Source organism: Pseudophryne corroboree, chromosome 4, assembly GCF_028390025.1.
Source record: "Pseudophryne corroboree isolate aPseCor3 chromosome 4, aPseCor3.hap2, whole genome shotgun sequence".
Lineage (NCBI taxonomy): Eukaryota > Metazoa > Chordata > Amphibia > Anura > Myobatrachidae > Pseudophryne > Pseudophryne corroboree.
This window is the reverse complement of record NC_086447.1, coordinates 55383264-55401605: the sequence shown is the minus strand read 5'-3', so window position 1 is coordinate 55401605 and position 18342 is coordinate 55383264. Positions and strand designations below refer to the sequence as shown.

The window sequence follows — 18342 nt, the reverse complement described above, 5'->3', positions numbered from 1 at the left end:
TGTCTGTGTAACTGAGTTACTCCTCCACTGTGTTACATTTGTCTTATTTTCTCAGAAATCCCATATGAGTCAGTGGCACGTACTGGTTACAGCGGCCGTACTATGGCCCTCATTCCGAGTTGTTCGCTCGGTAATTTTCTTTGCATCGCAGCGATTTTCCGCTAATTGCGCATGCGCAATGTTCGCACTGCGTCTGCGCCAAGTTAATTTGCTAAGAAGTTTGGTATTTTACTCACGGCATTACGAGGTTTTTTCTTCGTTCTGGTGATCGTAGTGTGATTGACAGGAAGTGGGTGTTTCTGGGCGGAAACTGGCCGTTTTATGGGTGTGTGCGAAAAAACGCTGCCGTTTCTGGGAAAAACGTGGGAGTGGCTGGAGAAACGGAGGAGTGTCTGGACGAACGCTGGGTGTGTTTGTGACGTCAAACCAGGAATGACAAGCACTGAACTGATCGCACTGGAAGAGTAAGTCTCGAGCTACTCAGAAACTGCACAGAGAAGTATTTTCGCAATATTGCGAATACTTCGTTCGCAATTCTGCTAAGCTAAGATTCACTCCCAGAGGGCGGCGGCTTAGCGTGTGCACTGCTGCGAAAAGCGGCTAGCGAGCGAACAACTCGGAATGAGGGCCTATATTAGTGCTCTCCCCTTTCCTTCTCCATAGTAACATGTTACCTATAAAATACCCAACTAGCCAGCTAATACGGAACCGGAGAATTACTGATGACTAATAGAACCGCCTGACTCCCGCGCTTCCAATGGAGCTTTGTGCGTTTAGATCTGTGAGTGCCGCAAGATACCTTTCCCCATGCGTTTTATTACAAGCGACTTACATACTGGGGGTCATTCCGAGTTGATCGCACGTAGCAACTTTTTGCTGCTCGTGCGATCAACCTGACGCCGCCTATGGGGGAGTGTATTTTAGCATAGCAGGGCTGCGATCGCTTGTGCAGCCCTTCTATGCTAAAAAAGTTTCACGTAAAACAAGACCAGCCCTATGCCTAATTACCATTTGCGACGGATCCAGCGATGCAGGTCCCAGATTTGACGTCAGACATCAGCCCTCAAAACGCCTGGACACGCCTGTGTTCGCTGGACCACTCCCGGAAAACGGTCAGTTGATGCCCCAACACGCCTTCCTCCTGTCAATCTTCTTGCGGTCGCCGCTGCGACCGCTTTCCTCCTTCCCGACGTTGTTGCCCGGCAACAGCCGTCGCCGGGCGACGACGCGCATGCGTAGTTCCGACCCGATTGCACCACTGCGAAGAAATGCAGCGTGCGATCGGGTCGGAATGACTATTTGTTTCTCTAACGTCCTAGAGGATACTGGGGACTCCGTGAGGACCATGGGGATAGACGGGCTCCGCAGGAGACATGGGCACTTTAAGAAAGACTTTGGATCTGGGTGTGCACTGGCTCCTCCCTCTATGCCCCTCCTCCAGACCTCAGTTTGATACTGTGCCCAGTGGAGACTGGGTGCTTTTCAGGAGCTCTCCTGAGCTTTCTGACAAAGTATTTTGTTAGGTTTTTTTATTTTCAGGGAGCTCTGCTGGCAACAGACTCCCTGCATCGAGGGACTGAGGGGAGAGAAGCAGACCTACTCTCTGAGTGCTAGGTCCTGCTTCTTAGGCTACTGGACACCATTAGCTCCAGAGGGATTGGTACGCAGGATCTCACCCTCGCCGTCCGTCCCAGAGCCGCGCCACCGTCCCCCTCGCAGAGCCGGAAGATAGAAGCCGGGTGAGTATGAGAAGAAAAGAAGACTTAAGAGGCGGCAGAAGACTTCATGATCTTCACTGAGGTAACGCACAGCACTGCAGCTGTGCGCCATTGCTCCCACACACCTCACATACTCCGGTCACTGTAAGGGTGCAGGGCGCAGGGGGGGTGCCCTGGGCAGCAATATAAACCTCTTTTTGGCATAAATATAACATATATACAGCTGGGCACTGTATATATGTATGAGCCCCCGCCAATTTTCAATTTTACATTTTAAGCAGGACAGAAGCCCGCCGCCGAGGGGGCGGGGCTTCTCCCTCAGCATTCACCAGCGCCATTTTTTCTCCACAGCACCGCTGAGAGGAAGCTCCCTGGACTCTCCCCTGCTTATACCACGGTAGACAAGAGGGTTGAAAAGAGAGGGGGGGCACATAATTCGGCGCAAATTACATACAGCAGCGCTACTGGGCAAACATTAAGTTACTGTGTTATTCCTGGGTTATTTAGCGCTGGGGGGTGTGCTGGCATACTCTCTCTCTCTGTCTCTCCAAAGGGCCTTGTGGGGGAACTGTCTTCAGAAAGAGCATTCCCTGTGTGTGTGGTGTGTCGGTACGCGTGTGTCGACATGTCTGAGGAAGAAGGCTATGTTAGAGAGGAGCGGGAGCAAATGAATGTGGTGTCTCCGCCGACAGCGCCGACACCTTTCTGGATGGATATGTGGAATGTTTTAAATGCTAGTGTAAACTCATTGCACAAAAGATTAGACAAGGCTGAAGCTTTGGGACAGTCAGGGTCTCAACCCATGCCTGATCCTATGTCGCAGGGACCGTCAGGGTCTCATAAGCGCCCACTATCCCAATTTGTTGACACAGATACCGACACGGATTTTGACTCCAGTGTCGATTACGATGATGCAAAGTTACAGCCAAAATTGGCAAAATCCATTCAATATATGATTATGGCAATAAAAGAGGTTTTGCACATCACAGAGGAAACCCCTGTCCCTGACAAGAGGGTACATATGTACAAGGGAAAAGAAGCCTGAGGTAACCTTTCCCCCCTCACACGAGCTGAACGAGTTATGTGAAAAAGCTTGGGAATCTCCAGATAAAAGACTGCAGATTTCCAAAAGGATTCTTATGGCGTATCCTTTCCCGTCAACGGATAGGTTACGATGGGAATCCTCCCCTAGGGTGGACAAAGCATTAACACGCTTATCCAAGAGGGTAGCCCTGCCGTCCCAGGATACGGCTACCCTCAAAGATGCTGCTGACCGCAAACAGGAGATTACCCTGAAGTCCATTTATACGCATTCAGGTACCTTACTCAGACCGGCAATTGCGTCGGCCTGGGTGTGTAGTGCTGTAGCGGCATGGACGGATACCTTATCTGAGGAGATGGATACCCTAGATAAGGATACTATTTTATTGACCCTGGGGCATATAAAAGATGCTGTCCTATATATGAGGGATGCTCAAAGAGACATTAGTCTACTGGGTTCTAGAATAAACTCTGTCGATTTCTGCCAGAAGAGTCCTATGGACACAGCAATGGACAGGTGATGCCGACTCAAAAAGGCATATGGAGGTTTTACCTTACAGGGGGGAGGAATTGTTTGGGGAAGGTCTCTCGGACCTGGTCTCCACAGCTACAGCTGGAAAATCAAATTTTTTGCCTTTTATTCCCTCACAGCATAAGAGAGCACCGTATTATCAAATGCAGTCCTTTCGGTCACAAAGAAACAAGAAAGTCCGAGGTGCGTCCTTTCTTGCCAGAGGTAGGGGCAGAGGAAAAAAGCTGCACAACACAGCTAGTTCCTAGGAACAGAAGTCCTCCCCAGCCTCTACAAAGTCCACCGCATGACGCTGGGGCTCCACTGGCGGAGTCCGGCCCAGTGGGGGCACGTCTTCGGAATTTCAGCCACATCTGGGTTCACTCCCAGGGGGATCCCTGGGCAATAGAAATTGTTTCTCAGGGTTACAAGCTGGAATTCGAAGAGGTGCCTCCTCGCCGATTTTTCAAATCGGCCCTACCAGCTTCTCCCCAGGAAAGGGAGATAGTGTTATATGCAATACAAACATTGAATCTTCAACAGGTGATGGTCAAGGTTCCCCTCCTCCAACAAGGAAAGGGATATTACTCGACCATGTTTGTAGTCCCGAAACCGGACGGTTCGGTCAGACCCATATTAAATTTAAAATCCCTGAACCTATACTTGAAAAGGTTCAAGTTCAAGATGGAATCGCTCAGAGCGGTCATCACAAGCCTGGAAGGGGGGGATTTTATGGTGTCTCTGAACATAAAGGATGCATACCTTCATGTTCCCATTTATCCACCTCATCAGGCGTACCTCAGATTTGCGGTACAGGACTGTCATTACCAATTTCAGACGTTGCCGTTTGGTCTCTCCACGGCCCCGAGAATTTTCACCAAGGTAATGGCGGAAATGATGGTGCTCCTGCGCATGTAAGGTATCACAATTATCCCGTACTTGGACGATCTCCTCATAAAAGCGAGATCAAGAGAGCAGTTGCTGAACAGCGTATCACTTTTACTGAAAGTGTTACAGCAACACGGCTGGATTCTCAATATCCCGAAGTCGCAGTTGGTTCCTACGACTCGTCTGTCTTTCTTGGGCATGATTCTGGACACGGACCAGAAGAGAGTTTATCTCCTGATGGAAAAGGCCCAGGAACTCATGACTCTTGTCAGGAACCTATTGAAACCAAAACAGGTGTCAGTGCATCATTGCACTCAAGTCCTGGGAAAGATGGTGGCGACATACGAAGCCATCCCCTTCGGCAGGTTCCATGCAAGGACTGTCCAATGGGACCTACTGGACAAGTGGTCCGGGTCACATCTACAAATTCATCAGCGGATCACCCTGTCCCCCAGAGCCAGGGTATCTCTCCTGTGGTGGCTGCAGAGTGCTCACCTCCTACAGGGCCGCAGGTTCGGCATTCAGGACTGGATCCTGGTGACCACGGACGCGAGCCTCCGAGGTTGGGGAGCAGTCACACAGGGAAAAAATTTCCAAGGTCTTTGGTCAAGTCAAGAGACTTGTCTCCACATCAACATCCTGGAACTGAGGGCCATATACAACGCCCTACGTCAAGCGGAGGCATTACTTCGTGACCAACCAGTTCTGATCCAGTCAGACAACGTCACCGCAGTAGCTCATATAAACCGCCAAGGCGGCACAAGGAGCAGAGTGGCGATGGCGGAAGCCACCAGAATTCTTCGCTGGGCAGAGAATCATGTAAGCGCACTGTTAGCAGTGTTCATTCCGGGAGTGGACAACTGGGAAGCAGACTTCCTCAGCAGACACGACCTGCATCCGGGAGAGTGGGGACTTCATCAGGAAGTCTTCGCACAGATTGTAAGTCAGTGGGGACTGCCCCAAATAGACATGATGGCGTCCCGTCTCAACAAAAAGCTACAACGGTATTGCACCAGGTCAAGAGACCCTCAGGCGGTAGCTGTGGACGCCCTAGTGACACCGTGGGTGTTCCAGTCGATCTATGTATTTCCTCCTCTTCCTCTCATACCCAAGGTGTTGAGAATAATAAGAAAAAGAGGAGTGCGAACAATCCTCATTGTTCCAGATTGGCCACGAAGGACCTGGTATCCGGATCTGCAGGAAATGCTCACAGAAGATCCGTGGCCTCTTCCTCTAAGACAGGACCTGTTGCAACAGGGGCCCTGTATGTTCCAAGACTTACCGCGGCTGCGTTTGACGGCATGGCGGTTGAACGCTGGATCCTAGCGGAAAAAGGTATTCCGGATGGGGTCATTCCTACGCTAATACAGGCTAGGAAGAACGTGACTTCAAAACATTATCACTGAATATGGTGAAAATATGTTTCTTGGTGTGAGGCCAGGAATGCTCCTACGGAAGAATTCCATCTAGGCCGTTTTCTTCACTTCCTACAAACTGGAGTGAATTTGGGCCTAAAATTAGGATCTATTAAGGTTCAGATTTCGGCCATTTCCATTTTCTTTCAAAAGGAATTGGCCTCTCTCCCAGAAGTACAGACTTTTGTGAAGGGAGTACTGCATATTCAGCCTCCTTTTGTACCTCCGGTGGCGCCTTGGGACCTTAACGTGGTGTTAAGTTTCCTTAAGTCACATTGGTTTGAACCACTTAAAACAGTGGAGTTGAAATATCTCACTTGGAAGGTGGTTATGTCGTTAGCCTTGGCTTCGGCTAGGCGAGTTTCGGAATTAGCGGCTTTATCACATAAAAGCCCCTATCTGGTTTTCCATATGGATAGAGCGGAATTGCGGATCCGTCCTCAATTCCTACCTAAAGTGGTCTCATCCTTTCATATGAACCAACCTATTGTCGTGCCTGTGGCTATGCGTGACTTGGAGGATTCCGAGTCCCTTGATGTGGTCAGGGCTTTGAAAATTTACGTGGCCAGAACGGCTAGAGTCAGGAAAACAGAAGCACTGTTTGTCCTGTATGCAGCCAACAAGGTTGGCGCTCCTGCTTCAAAGCAGACTATTGCTCGCTGGATCTGTAACACAATTCAGCAGGCGCATTCTACGGCAGGATTGCCGTTACCAAAATCGGTTAAGGCTCATTCCACTAGGAAGGTGGGCTCTTCTTGGGCGGCTGCCCGAGGGGTCTCGGCTCTACAGCTGTGCCGAGCTGCTACTTGGTCGGGGTCAAACACCTTTGCAAAGTTCTATAAGTTTGATACCCTGGCTGAGGAGGACCTCCTGTTTGCTCAATCGGTGCTGCAGAGTCATCCGCACTCTCCCGCCCGTTTGCGAGCTTTGGTATAATCCCCATGGTCCTTACGGAGTCCCCAGCTTCCTCTAGGACGTTAGAGAAAATAAGATTTTAAACCTTCCGGTAAATCTTTTTCTCGTAGTTCGTAGAGGATGCTGGGCGCCCGTCCCAAGTGCGGACTACTTCTGCAATACTTGTATATAATTATTGCTTACATAAGGGTTATGTTATAGTTTCATCGGTTTTGGACCGATGCTATGTTGTTTTTTCATACTGTTAACTAGATAGTATATCACAAGTTATACGGTGTGATTGGTGTGGCTGGTATGAATCTTGCCCTTGGATTAACAAAAATACTTTCCTCGTACTGTCCGTCTCCTCCGGGCACAGTTTCTTTAACTGAGGTCCGGAGGAGGGGCATAGAGGGAGCAGCCAGTGCACACCCAGAGTCAAAGTCTTTCTTAAAGTGCCCATGTCTCCTGCGGAGCCCGTCTATCCCCATGGTCCTTACGGAGTCCCCAGCATCCTCTACGGACCACGAGAAAAAGATTTACCGGTAGGTTTAAAATCTTATTTTTTTCTGCGCTTTCCGCTCCAAAGTGCCAGAATTTGGACAGTGTTAGATGTAATACTGTAGTTTATGAGTCAAGTTGCATTGATAGGATATTCTGAAAACTGGTGCACAGCGAAAAAGGTGCTGTAACTCAGCTAATGAGCCTACGTCTGGTGCAGTCTAGAAAAGATAACGTATTGCTGGCACGAGTTACATCCGGTAGATTGGATGTAAGGGTGAGCGCTAACCTACCCTGAGACGCAGCGTGATATTACTCTGAGACTAGAGAGGATGATGGGCGGGGGGAAGAGATTACTGGTGAGCGAGTGCAGCGCTGTCATAGACGTATAGTTACTGTACGGTGTATATGTAATCGTCATCTCATTTTCTCTTCTCAGAGTACAAATAAGAGAGCGAGAAATCAAAGTGAATATATTTGACATGGCGGGCCATCCGTTCTTCTATGAGGTACAGAAATATATCTCCATAAATGTATAAGGAGACTAATACACAGAGAACCTTTTCTGATGTTCCTAGATCCTCTTTATGAAAGTACGTAGACAAATAACGGAGGTTCGCCTACTGTAGCCTGCAGATTGCCCTGTAACGCAGCCACACGGCGATTTAATAAAAATGGCAGTTCAAGACGTTCCCTGGATCACATCCTAATGGCGTGTCTTCCTTGTGGAGGAATTATACTATTATTATGTACTAGTAACTGCCCCCCTCTCTGTCCGCTGCTGTGTCCTACCCCCTCTCTCCACTGCTGTTCTGCCCCCTCTGTCAGCTGCTCTGTCCCACCCCCTCTTTTCCGCTATACCGCCTTCTCCACTATCCCACCCCTCACATACACTCTGTGCCGCATATCCCCCCTTTGCCCTAAAACACTCCTCGGCCTGCCTACACAACCTACAAATTCCCTATATCTCTCATACTCTGTAAACAATGCTTCTCAGACCTCTATCTCCCGTCCCTGGAGAATCTGTGCCCACCTGCTGTTAATCTGAAAGCACCCAGCCTTACCTTGCTGTAATGACAAAAGCAGTAATTGCTCAGCTCATTCCCGCGGAGGAACTTAACATTCTAGGGCATAGGGGGAGAGTTATCAAGACTTGGGGAGAGCTAAAGCACCAACCAATCAGCTACTAACTGTTATATCACAAGCTGTGTTTGAAAAATGACAGGAGCTGATTGACTGGTACATTCTCTCTCCAAGCTTTGATAAATTTCCCCCATAGTGCCTTACTGAGCCACAGTCAGATATTGCAGGTCACAGCTATAATTTCCTGTAGAAAAACCAATTGTTCCTAATGCAGTTTTACGTCCCACTCTCCCAGGTCCGCAACGAGTTCTATAAGGACACGCAAGGGGTCGTACTGGTGTACGACGTCGGCCAGAAGGAGTCCTTTGACAGCCTCGATGCCTGGTTGGCAGAGATGAAACAGGAACTCGGTCCACAGGGGAACATCGAGAACATGGTTTTTGCGGTCTGCGCAAACAAGGTGTGCAAGGGTTGAAGACAAACTTTAAACAGAACGGAAGTGATGCGCTAGGTTGGGTGGCCCCTAGTAACGGCGCTCATCATGAGTGTGTGTGATCTTCAGCAGTGCACTTGTCCCAAATGCCGGAAGTAGCGGTGAGATGTCCAAACAAAGGAAACTCCTGGCGTGATAACAATCGAAGAGTTCCCATGATGCGTTTCACTGCTCCTGAGTAGTGCTTTCATCAGAAGGAAAATATGGCTCTACACCAGTCGTGACAGTGTTAATATAATTGAGGACAACCTGTCCCTGGCATTATGAGGTTCCTAATTATATTACAGTGTGGTTAAGATTCATTTATTAGGGGAGCGTGTGAGAGGTGCTATGATTGGCTGATCTTCTATAGATGCAACTTTGGGTATGGATGAATTAAATTGATACAAAAAAGTTCTCTAGCAGCCCACCTAGCAAGTAGCCAATCAGAGCTGCTTTCCCACATTCCAACCAATCGTTTCACTCCACCTCCTGGGTCATGTGACAGGATTGGCTCTTGTGACCGTCGGAGAACTAGCAGAGCACAGATCAGATCAGCTTGGTTTTGCCTTCGATAGAACATAGTGTATACCTAGTGCTCTGTCCTCTTGCAGATTGACTGTACGAAGCATCGCTGCGTGGATGAGAGCGAGGGGCGCCTCTGGGCAGAGAGCCGGGGCTTTCTGTATTTTGAAACCTCGGCCCAGAGCGGAGAAGGAATTAATGAGATGTTCCAGGTAAGGCTGTAATCCATTACGTATGTGTAAGATCTGCTTTCTTCTAATGAGGTACATTTAATATCTCTCTCGCTCTAAGGCCTTTTACTCAGCCATTGTGGATTTGTGTGACAATGGGGGGAAGAGGCCAATGTCTTCCATTAATATTGGCTTCACCAAAGAACAGGCAGATACTATACGAAGGATTCGCAGCAGCAAGGACAGCTGGGACATGCTGGGGGTGAAGCCGGGAGCCACCAGGTACGCATTGTTCCAGTATTCCCACATAGTCTGATGGGTTCTTCCGTAGACTGCAACTAAACAGCGCCCACAAGTGGTTATCTCTATGAGCCCTAAGCTTCTCAGTCAAGGCTCTGCTTGTTTTCTTACTGAGAACAGATGTAGTCGATCTTGTGCAATGACCTCATTAGATGATGTCAGCACTCTGTAAAAAAAAATTTTTAAAAACCCCCAAAATAACTAAAACCATTTATCTTTCTCAGGGAAGAAGTGAACAAAGCTTATCGCAAGCTGGCGGTGCTCCTTCACCCCGACAAATGTGTGGCCCCCGGGAGCGAGGACGCGTTCAAGGCGGTAGTGAACGCTCGCACGGCCCTGCTGAAGAACATAAAATAGCGTCTACAGGTTCCGTCTTCCACGCACACCATCAGAGATGCCATTGAGGTCCTCCAACCAGACTTTTCCAGCACTAGAAGATTGTAACGGGGGGGAGGGGGGGTTCTTTTCTGTTCTATTGCATGCAGACAGTCTGTGCGCTCTTCCACTCACTGACACCTGTGATTCTGCACAGGGGGGGCCGGCTCCTGTATGTACTCAGTTATTGTGGTATAAGCACAAACATCAGGTCAGAGTTCCGTTACCTCTCTTGTGTGCTCCACTCTTTGCCGTATGGATGGTTCTGTGTCTGTGAGCGATTGGGGTGATATGATAGTAAGTGGAAGCAATACTCGACTTCACACCTATAAAGGCAACAATGATTTTATAGGGAATCGATCTTATTAACCTAGCGTGTTGACTGTGAGCGCTCCAGACTGCGCTGTGTTGCAGATGGATCCCATCATTAAATAATGTGAGATTTTAGGTTTCCATCTTCCTCTGTCTGTCCCTCCATTGCTGATTTATTCTATAACGCTGGTCGCACAGTATAGTACATTGATCTTATGCAGTGGAGTGGAGAGAATTGGTGGAACCCTGTAATATGCTACAAAATGGGAAGGACGGCGATTGCTGAGTCAGACAGCCGTTAGCCCCTCATTGTGTGCATATAAATGATCTTAGAGATGGATGAAAATGCAAAGCCGCACGCAAGCAGCTTTCCATTCCCGTCCGATATCCAGGAGGGACATGCAGAAGAGAGATGCCTCCTGCATGTGACTGAGACCCAAGCACTGAGAGTGACGTCCCAAGCTGGGATCCAACATTGCAACCATCGGTAGCTGGCCAGCTGAGTAAGCCTCAGCTTGCGCAGCTGACAGGCTGAAGCGGGGTGGTGGGGGGGGGGGGGGTGAGGCCATGCAGACCCCTGGCTCTCTCCTCCTAGAAAACATGGGCAACACGCCCCCGTTTCTAGGAAAGCGGCCCTTCCTCCCCCGACATCAATGCTGGTGCCTGATTGACAGAGGGGAAGTGTGGGCGAGATCGCAAGGCTCGTTCTGCGCAGGACCTGCGCCAACCTCTGAATCAGGCCCCTTTGAGTCTACACAAACATGATGGTTGGAGGTACCTTTAAAAAGGATTACAGAAGTTTATGTTGTAAAAATATATATATATATCTTAAATTATTTGTTAAATAAAAATCACATAACCGAATATTTTGTAATTTAATGAGAGGAGCGAGAGAGTTTTTTTCGTGTTCTTCCTAGGGATTATATGCAAACTGATCCTGTTCAGGGGAATGGACGTCTGGGAAATTCCTTTTATATGGCTTCCCCGGGGGCCTGTGCTGTAGTCACTGGGGTCCTAAAGTCTGTTACGGACTTGTGCTTACTTTTATTTATTTTATTGCTCTTTATTTAAATCCAAAATGTTGAGTTCTAACCTCATAGCTCATCAAAGGAATACACGTTTCAGACTGTTGCCAAAGCAGCCAATGATAGACATAGATTCTACCTCCACCGGCACCTAGGAACCGCAGCGGATTTACAGGGCAGCTAAACCACATAACATGATATGTTGTTATATGAATCTTTCTTTTCCGTTACCTAGGAGACCGCAATCCTATTGACAGAATGTTTACCATTTATATGCATTTCCTCATTAAAGAAGACTGCTCAATTTCCTTTTATTTTTTGACCTAAAGCAGCGAAATGTACTTGTTTTTTTAATGTTTTTTTAACCATCTAGGCAGGTCATTGGCAGGTGTGAGCAGCGATCGTGTAAATGTATCAGTTCTGTGAAGAAAAATAAAACTATAATTAGCCACTAAATGATGACGTCAGAAGATAGTTTACGATGATGGGCGCTGATATTTTTCATTATAAATTTTTATTAAAATTTTTTTCACAAAAGGAGGAAAACTAGCAGGAAACGTGTTGCGCAGCAATATCCTATGTGACGTTCGGTAATTGCTAGCCACTATCTCTTATATTTACGGACACTTCTAAAACTGTTTCTGTTCCACAAGATTGTGAGAGAGCAAGTGTGATGCTGGCCTTCAGACAGGGAACAAAACCATAGCCAAGAAATGACAGAACTGTGACAAAGTGGAGAGAGATAAAGGACCAACCAATCAGCTCCTGACCTTTTTAAAACGCAGCCTGTACCGTGGCAGTTAGGAGCCGATTGGCTGGTTCTTTGGGGGTCATTCCGAGTTGATCGCTTGCTAGCTGTTTTTAGCAGCCGTGCAAATGCTATGCCGCCGCCCACTGGGAGTGTATTTTAGCTTAGCAGAAGTGCGAATGAAAGGATCGCACAGCGGATGCAAAATCTTTTTGTGCAGTTTCAGAGTACCTTCAGACCTACTCGGCACTTGCGATCACTTCAGACTGTTCAGTTCCTGTTTTGACGTCACGAACACGCCCTGCGTTCGCCCAGCCACGCCTGCGTTTTTCCTGGAACGCCTGCGTTTTTTCGAACACTCCCTGAAAACAGTCAATTGACACCCAGATACGCCCACTTCCTGTCAATCATTCTGCGGCCAGCAGTGCGACTGAAAAGCTACGCTAGACCTTGTGTGAAACTACATCGGCCGTTGTGAAAGTACGTCGCGCGTGCGCATTGCGCCGGGGTTTTTTTTTGCATCATCGCTGCGCAGCGAACATTTTCAGCTAGCGATCAACTCGGAATGACCCCCACTATCCCTGTGCTCATTATCTCTCTCCAAGCGTTGATAAATCTCCCCCTCAGTTATGAATGACTGTAGCGCAGAAAATTCCGTTCCACTTTACAATTGTAACAACAGTGATGAAACAAAACTGGGCAATAACAGACAGACCTAGATGTAGGAGGGCCCTGCTCGCAAGCTTACACTCTATAGGATCTATACATTCTAAAGTTCAGCGCTTGCTCCCCTAATACACTTTACAGTAATATATTAGGCTTGGGAGGGTATTTTGCCAAAGCTTGGAGAGAGATAAAATTGGTTGGTACTTTATCTTTCACAATCAGCTCCTAATTGTAATTTTTCAAACAGCCTGTAAAATGTAAAGCCCAGTACCCACGGGCCGATCAAGGAGAGATGCGTGCTGAGCGAACCGCTCAGCACACATCTCTCCTGCCGCTCAGCACAGCGCGATCTGTGCTGAGCGTGCGGGGGGAGACGGGGGGGCCGCTCACTTCACCCAGCGGGTGAAGTGAGCGACCCGCTAGATTGGCCTGCATGCAGGCCAATCTAGCAGCGGCGATAGCGATGTGCGGGGCCGCGCATCGCTATCGCCGAGGGGGCTACACACGGAGCGATCCTGCCGATATTCTAAGCAATCTAGTCAGATTGCTTAGAATATCGCTCCGTGAGTACCCCCCTTAAGGCAGAAGCGGATTGGCTGGTACTTTATCTCTCTCAATTTTATCGCTCGATGAGCTTTGATAAATACCCCCCTTCGTGTGTAACGGAGTATATGGTTTGGTGCATCATTATTTTCTGGGTTCTATATGAGTGTAAGCAGTATGAACCAGACCAAGCAGAGCTGTGTGTTATTATTTCCCAAACTGTGACTGTCGCAAGGGATTGTGCCGCTGCGTCTGTAGGAGGAAGGAATGGTAGGGAAGTTCTGCATGAAATTCTCATTGATCCCTTTTGTGTTGTGTTATACTATTGTGATCCTACTGTTGTGCACATTATGGTTTTCCTGCAGCAAAGTTTTTGTACCGCACAAGCTTCTGTGATATATAAAAGTCTTAATTACTAGATCATTTGTTATTCTACTATTTTGTTTTTCTAGTGTTGTGGGTATTTTTTCTTCTTGTGTTTTTTTTATTTTTTAGATCACAATTTAATGGTTGTGAGCACATACAGTAGTTCTGAAAAACATGCCGCTTATTTCACATTTAAAGTTTACCACAAACCGTAGAGGTGGCTGTTTTTTGTTGGTCACATACAGTATGAATGCATTAATTCCCTGGGAACCAGTGACCTCACTGGCGCCCTCTATTGGTGCAGCCACAGAATGACACACTTGTGTGAATTTGTAAGATGAAATAGTATACAGTATAATGCAATATTGTTGTATTGTGATGAGATTTTCCAGTTTACTGATGTCATTTCACAAATGTGTTTTCTTGATTACAGCGACCACCTTATACACACACACACACACACACACACACACACACACACACACACCAAATCACGCTACAATTATAGTGTGCATGAGCAGCAGGTTTATATCAAACAAAATGCAGTTTACTGTTATTTCTACTTGTATGTATCCGCTAATGCATCTGCCAGCTGAAAGGAAAATGAGCCAGTTTCTATGCAATGTTATATTTGGATTTGATCTTTGCAAGTAAAAGCAATTAATAATTTAATTATCACATGGTCATTCACTGTTCGTTCTTGGGGTGTGTCTCCGCCTACAACTGCGATCCCATACGCAGAAAACATGGCGCCATCTTCTCAGTTCTTGAGGCCGTAAGGTAACTCTGGGAGTCGTTTATCTGAGCTGCGGCCGCCGCTTTGTGTTGATAAACAGTTGCTTGGATCTGTGAGGCCGCGGATTTCTGTCTCCATACAGGTGGCGGCTGCGTTACCATACTTTTAGACGTTAGTTGCATATGGGATCGCCGCTGCGCTGCATTAACGGACATGTCTGGATGAGGCCCGGAGATTAATTCAGTTACAGGATTCAAACAAAATAAGCGGTTTTATTAGAATACCAATTTTGTAGTAGATGTTATTTACGCGTAACAAGTAATGGCCCTATTATTGTACTTTTTATATTTGTGTAATTTGTTGTCTTACCTATAGATCTATGGGGGTGATTCCGAGTTGTTCGCTCGCTAGCTGCTTTTAGCAGCATTGCACACGCTAGGCCGCCGCCTACTGGGAGTGTATCTTAGCTTAGCAGAAGTGCGAACGAAAGATTAGCAGAATTGCGAATAGAAATTTCTTTGCAGTTTCTGAGTAGCCCCAGACTTACTCAGCCATTGCGACCAGCTCAGTCCTTTTCGTTCCTGGTTTGACGTCACAAACACACCCAGCGTTTTCCCAACCACTCCCCCGTTTCTACAGCCACTCCTGCGTTTTGCAACTCGAACGCCTGCGTTTTTCCGCACACTCCCATAAAACAGCCAGTTTCCGCCCAGAAACACCCACTGCCTGTCAATCACACTACGATCAGCACAGCGATGAAAAAGCTTCGTTATGCCGTGAGTAAAATACCTAACTTTTGTGTAAAATAACTAAGCGCATGCGCAGTAAGCGACTAATCGCAGTATACCGAAAATCGGCAACGAGCGAACAACTCGGAATGACCCCCTATGTCTAGTCCTCTTCTAAGCAGCGCTACTAATGAAGAAGTCACTCGCCGTTAGTGATCTCCAGAAATGGCTTACCGGCTGCAATAAATCATTCACAACATGCGGTATTGCCTATATGACGAGATAAAGTTAAAAGTGACCTAAATCAAACCTTAAAACGGGGATGGGGAACTCTTGTCCCTCCAGCTGTTGTTGAACTACACATACCAGCATGCCTTGCTACAGTTTTGCTATTTGGCCATGCTAAAACTGTTGCAGGGCATGCTGGGATGTGTAGTTCAACAACAGCTGGAGAGGCGAAGGTGCCCCATCCCCCTGCCTTAAAATCAGTTTTATCCTTATCTGGACGTGACCATTCCTCAGATGGTATCAAAGATAAAATATTACATAATGTAATACTGTTCATTCGCTGAGATACAGACCAGAGTGTGCTAGAAGCACCAAAGCAAAGAGTGACACCCCAGGCAGGAAAGAAGAACTGCACAGGTTGTGACAGGTTTGCAGATTGCTCCGATATATTCTCGTTGCTAGCAGGGGGCCTGATTCCGATCCTGTCGCAGTAACGGCACGTGCCGCAAAGTACCGGTGTTCGGTACTTTTCTCATGCGTGTGTGCAGTATGGGTCTGCGACATAGACCGTAGATTGGCATCAGACTGTCAGTTATTGGGGGCGGCGACTGCTTCTATATAATCAGCAGCGATAGCTCTAACTACATCTGAATCGGCCCCAGGGATGTAAGATACTGAGGTCTAAATTTACTATACAGCACATTCGACCACTGGATTTGAAGGGGAAAATGTATTTGATACAAAACCAGGTGCGTTATGTATTGAATATAACTGGCCCTTTAAATCCACTGGGCCCAAACCACCACAGACGCAGCAGCTGCGCAAAGCGCCGCATAGTAAATTTAGCTCAAATTCAAGCGCTTGGATCCAGATGCTTCAATCGTGAAATAAAATGTTCCTCTCCGCGTGCTGAGGCCTTTTCACAAGCGTCTCACTCATTTTCTGAGGAAGAGAGCGAGATTCTCCCGTAACGCGTAGAAGTATAACTGCTGTCCCTCCTCCTTCATAGAGGAATGTGTTTGTTAGTCATTCAATTCAGTAAAAACTAGAACACTTGTGCCCTTCTCCAGGCTGTAACCGTGCTGCTCGCGACCGTTGTCTCCGGATGAATGATCTCGTCTGTAAATTATTAAGTTATTTATATAGCGCAGTTGTATTAAGCAGAACTATACTGAGAATATTCCGTTCACATCTATTCATTTGGTTTGTATTTCATTTTGTATTTCTTCGCTCTGTGTTTGAGTCGCTGAAACCACGTTGCAAGCATCATAAATTTCATAAATGTATTTTCAACTTTTGCTATCTGTGTTCAGTTTAAAAAAAAAAAAAAAATTGTAAAATAATAAAATACAGCCATGGAAAACAATGGCCCAGAAGTGATATTTCTCCAGTAATCCGCCGACCTCTGACCTGTTGTTTGCAAAGATATTTTATCCTTGGAAGCTGGCGTTTATTCCTTTATAAATGGCCATCTGGGAGCCGAACGCTGGGTTACTGGCGCAGAGATTTACTGCTCTTCCAGATAACTTGCATGGGAAGTACTCTGTGATATTGCGGAGGGTTTCTCCTCACGCAGAATGTGGAAATGAAATATGGGAATAGAATGAAATGGGCAGAGTGAATTATTAGGTGCGTTACGGAGTTAGAGGGCGCATTTTACTGGCGTTGCCTGCAGTACGGTAATTTCCACTGCAACCGCTCTTACCAGTCATTCAGGCTATGCAGTCGCTGGTATTTGGTAACAAAGCAATTGCATAGTAGAATTCTATATTAATCTAGCTTGTGTATGTCCACATACACCTGTCCTCATCAAATAGCCCTTCTGTATACGTGTTATCGCAACTGTTACTTATGCCTTATTCCCATTTAGGATATTACATCTTGGCCACATTCAAAACGTATTGTTGGAATGCATCTATTATTCATTTCCTATATTGCTCCTCCTTTTCTCAGCTAGAGCTGATGACCTGCCTGGATTTATGGGGGCGATTCGGCTCTGCGCAGTGTACGGCCACGATGTGCGAATACACCCATGCTCGGTATAATGCTATAACCCAACTTCGCAAACTTTTCCTGTGAACCACTACGGGATGTGAGCTAAATTTGCCACTTGGCGGTGGCCACAGGCACATCGAAGCCGCCATACAGAATTAAGACACCCCCAGTGAATATTTATGCAAGTGCTGCAAATTTGGGGGGGGGGAGGTGTATGATTGACACACAACATATATAGACACGGGCTATGGACATTGTATATGGAAAACGAGTGTGTAAAACATGATGCGATAAGACCGTAAAGACAAGGAGCTCTGGATATGAGGCGTATGGTAAATAGCTTTGCTTTCTTTACAGGCAGATGAGAATCTGGGCCCTTGCACACGGGGGAACCAGTCAGGCATCATTCTGGACAGACGCAATGAGAGGAAAGTTCTGTCAGGATATTGTAGCCCCCCGAATCTGATCCTGCCGCCTGCTCGCCAGTGGCGTTTCTAGAGAGGAGGGGACTCGTGTGCAGACTCCTTGTGTGGACCCCCTCCTCCTGTAGCTGCCACCGCCGCCATCAGCGCTAGACTCTGGCACAGTGCCAGAGTCTACAGCGCATGCGCAGGACTCTGAAAAATGGCCGCCGCGCCATCTGTCCGGAGTCCAGCTACAGGAGAGGAGGGGGCCTACACACAGTCACCGATGGACGCCGGATAGGTAAGTATAGAAGAAATGGGCGCGGTGTGGGCCCCCTCTGGACTCAGGGGCCCGTGTGCACCGCACACACGACCTCCATTATAGATACGCCAGCGGGTCAGAGCAATGCGGTTCCCGCTGTTCTGTGCCACTTTGCTCTGACCTGCGGAATCAGCTGGATCTAATCAACAGCAGATGCTGTGGGTGTAACTATAGTGGCTGCCTTTGCTAGGGGGACCAGAGGCTTAGGGGGCCTGGACCCAGGATTTAAAGTTGCATACTAATTTCCCAGATTTGCTTGCTAAGCAGTTGGGTCTGATCCTTTATCCAGCCTGGATTGTGTGGGTGAGGGGCCCTTTCAATATGTTGCTAAGGGGCCCACAAAGTTCCTGGTTACGCCCCTGGCAGATGTGTGTGC

The 18342-nt window shown here is 47.5% G+C and overlaps 1 protein-coding gene across 1 annotated transcript in view; it reads left to right on the top strand.

Annotated features, from left to right (window-relative positions):
• DNAJC27 (DnaJ heat shock protein family (Hsp40) member C27) overlaps window positions 1-13605 on the top strand; it is a 49760-nt gene extending 36155 nt beyond the window's left edge. Inside the window, exons 4-8 of the mRNA XM_063915061.1 lie at window positions 7408-7477; window positions 8347-8511; window positions 9138-9260; window positions 9340-9500; window positions 9743-13605. Coding sequence (XP_063771131.1) covers window positions 7408-7477; window positions 8347-8511; window positions 9138-9260; window positions 9340-9500; window positions 9743-9875 — 652 coding nt within the window. The 3' untranslated portion in view covers window positions 9876-13605. The remainder of the gene's footprint in view (window positions 1-7407; window positions 7478-8346; window positions 8512-9137; window positions 9261-9339; window positions 9501-9742) is intronic.
• The last annotated feature ends 4737 nt before the right edge of the window (window positions 13606-18342 follow it).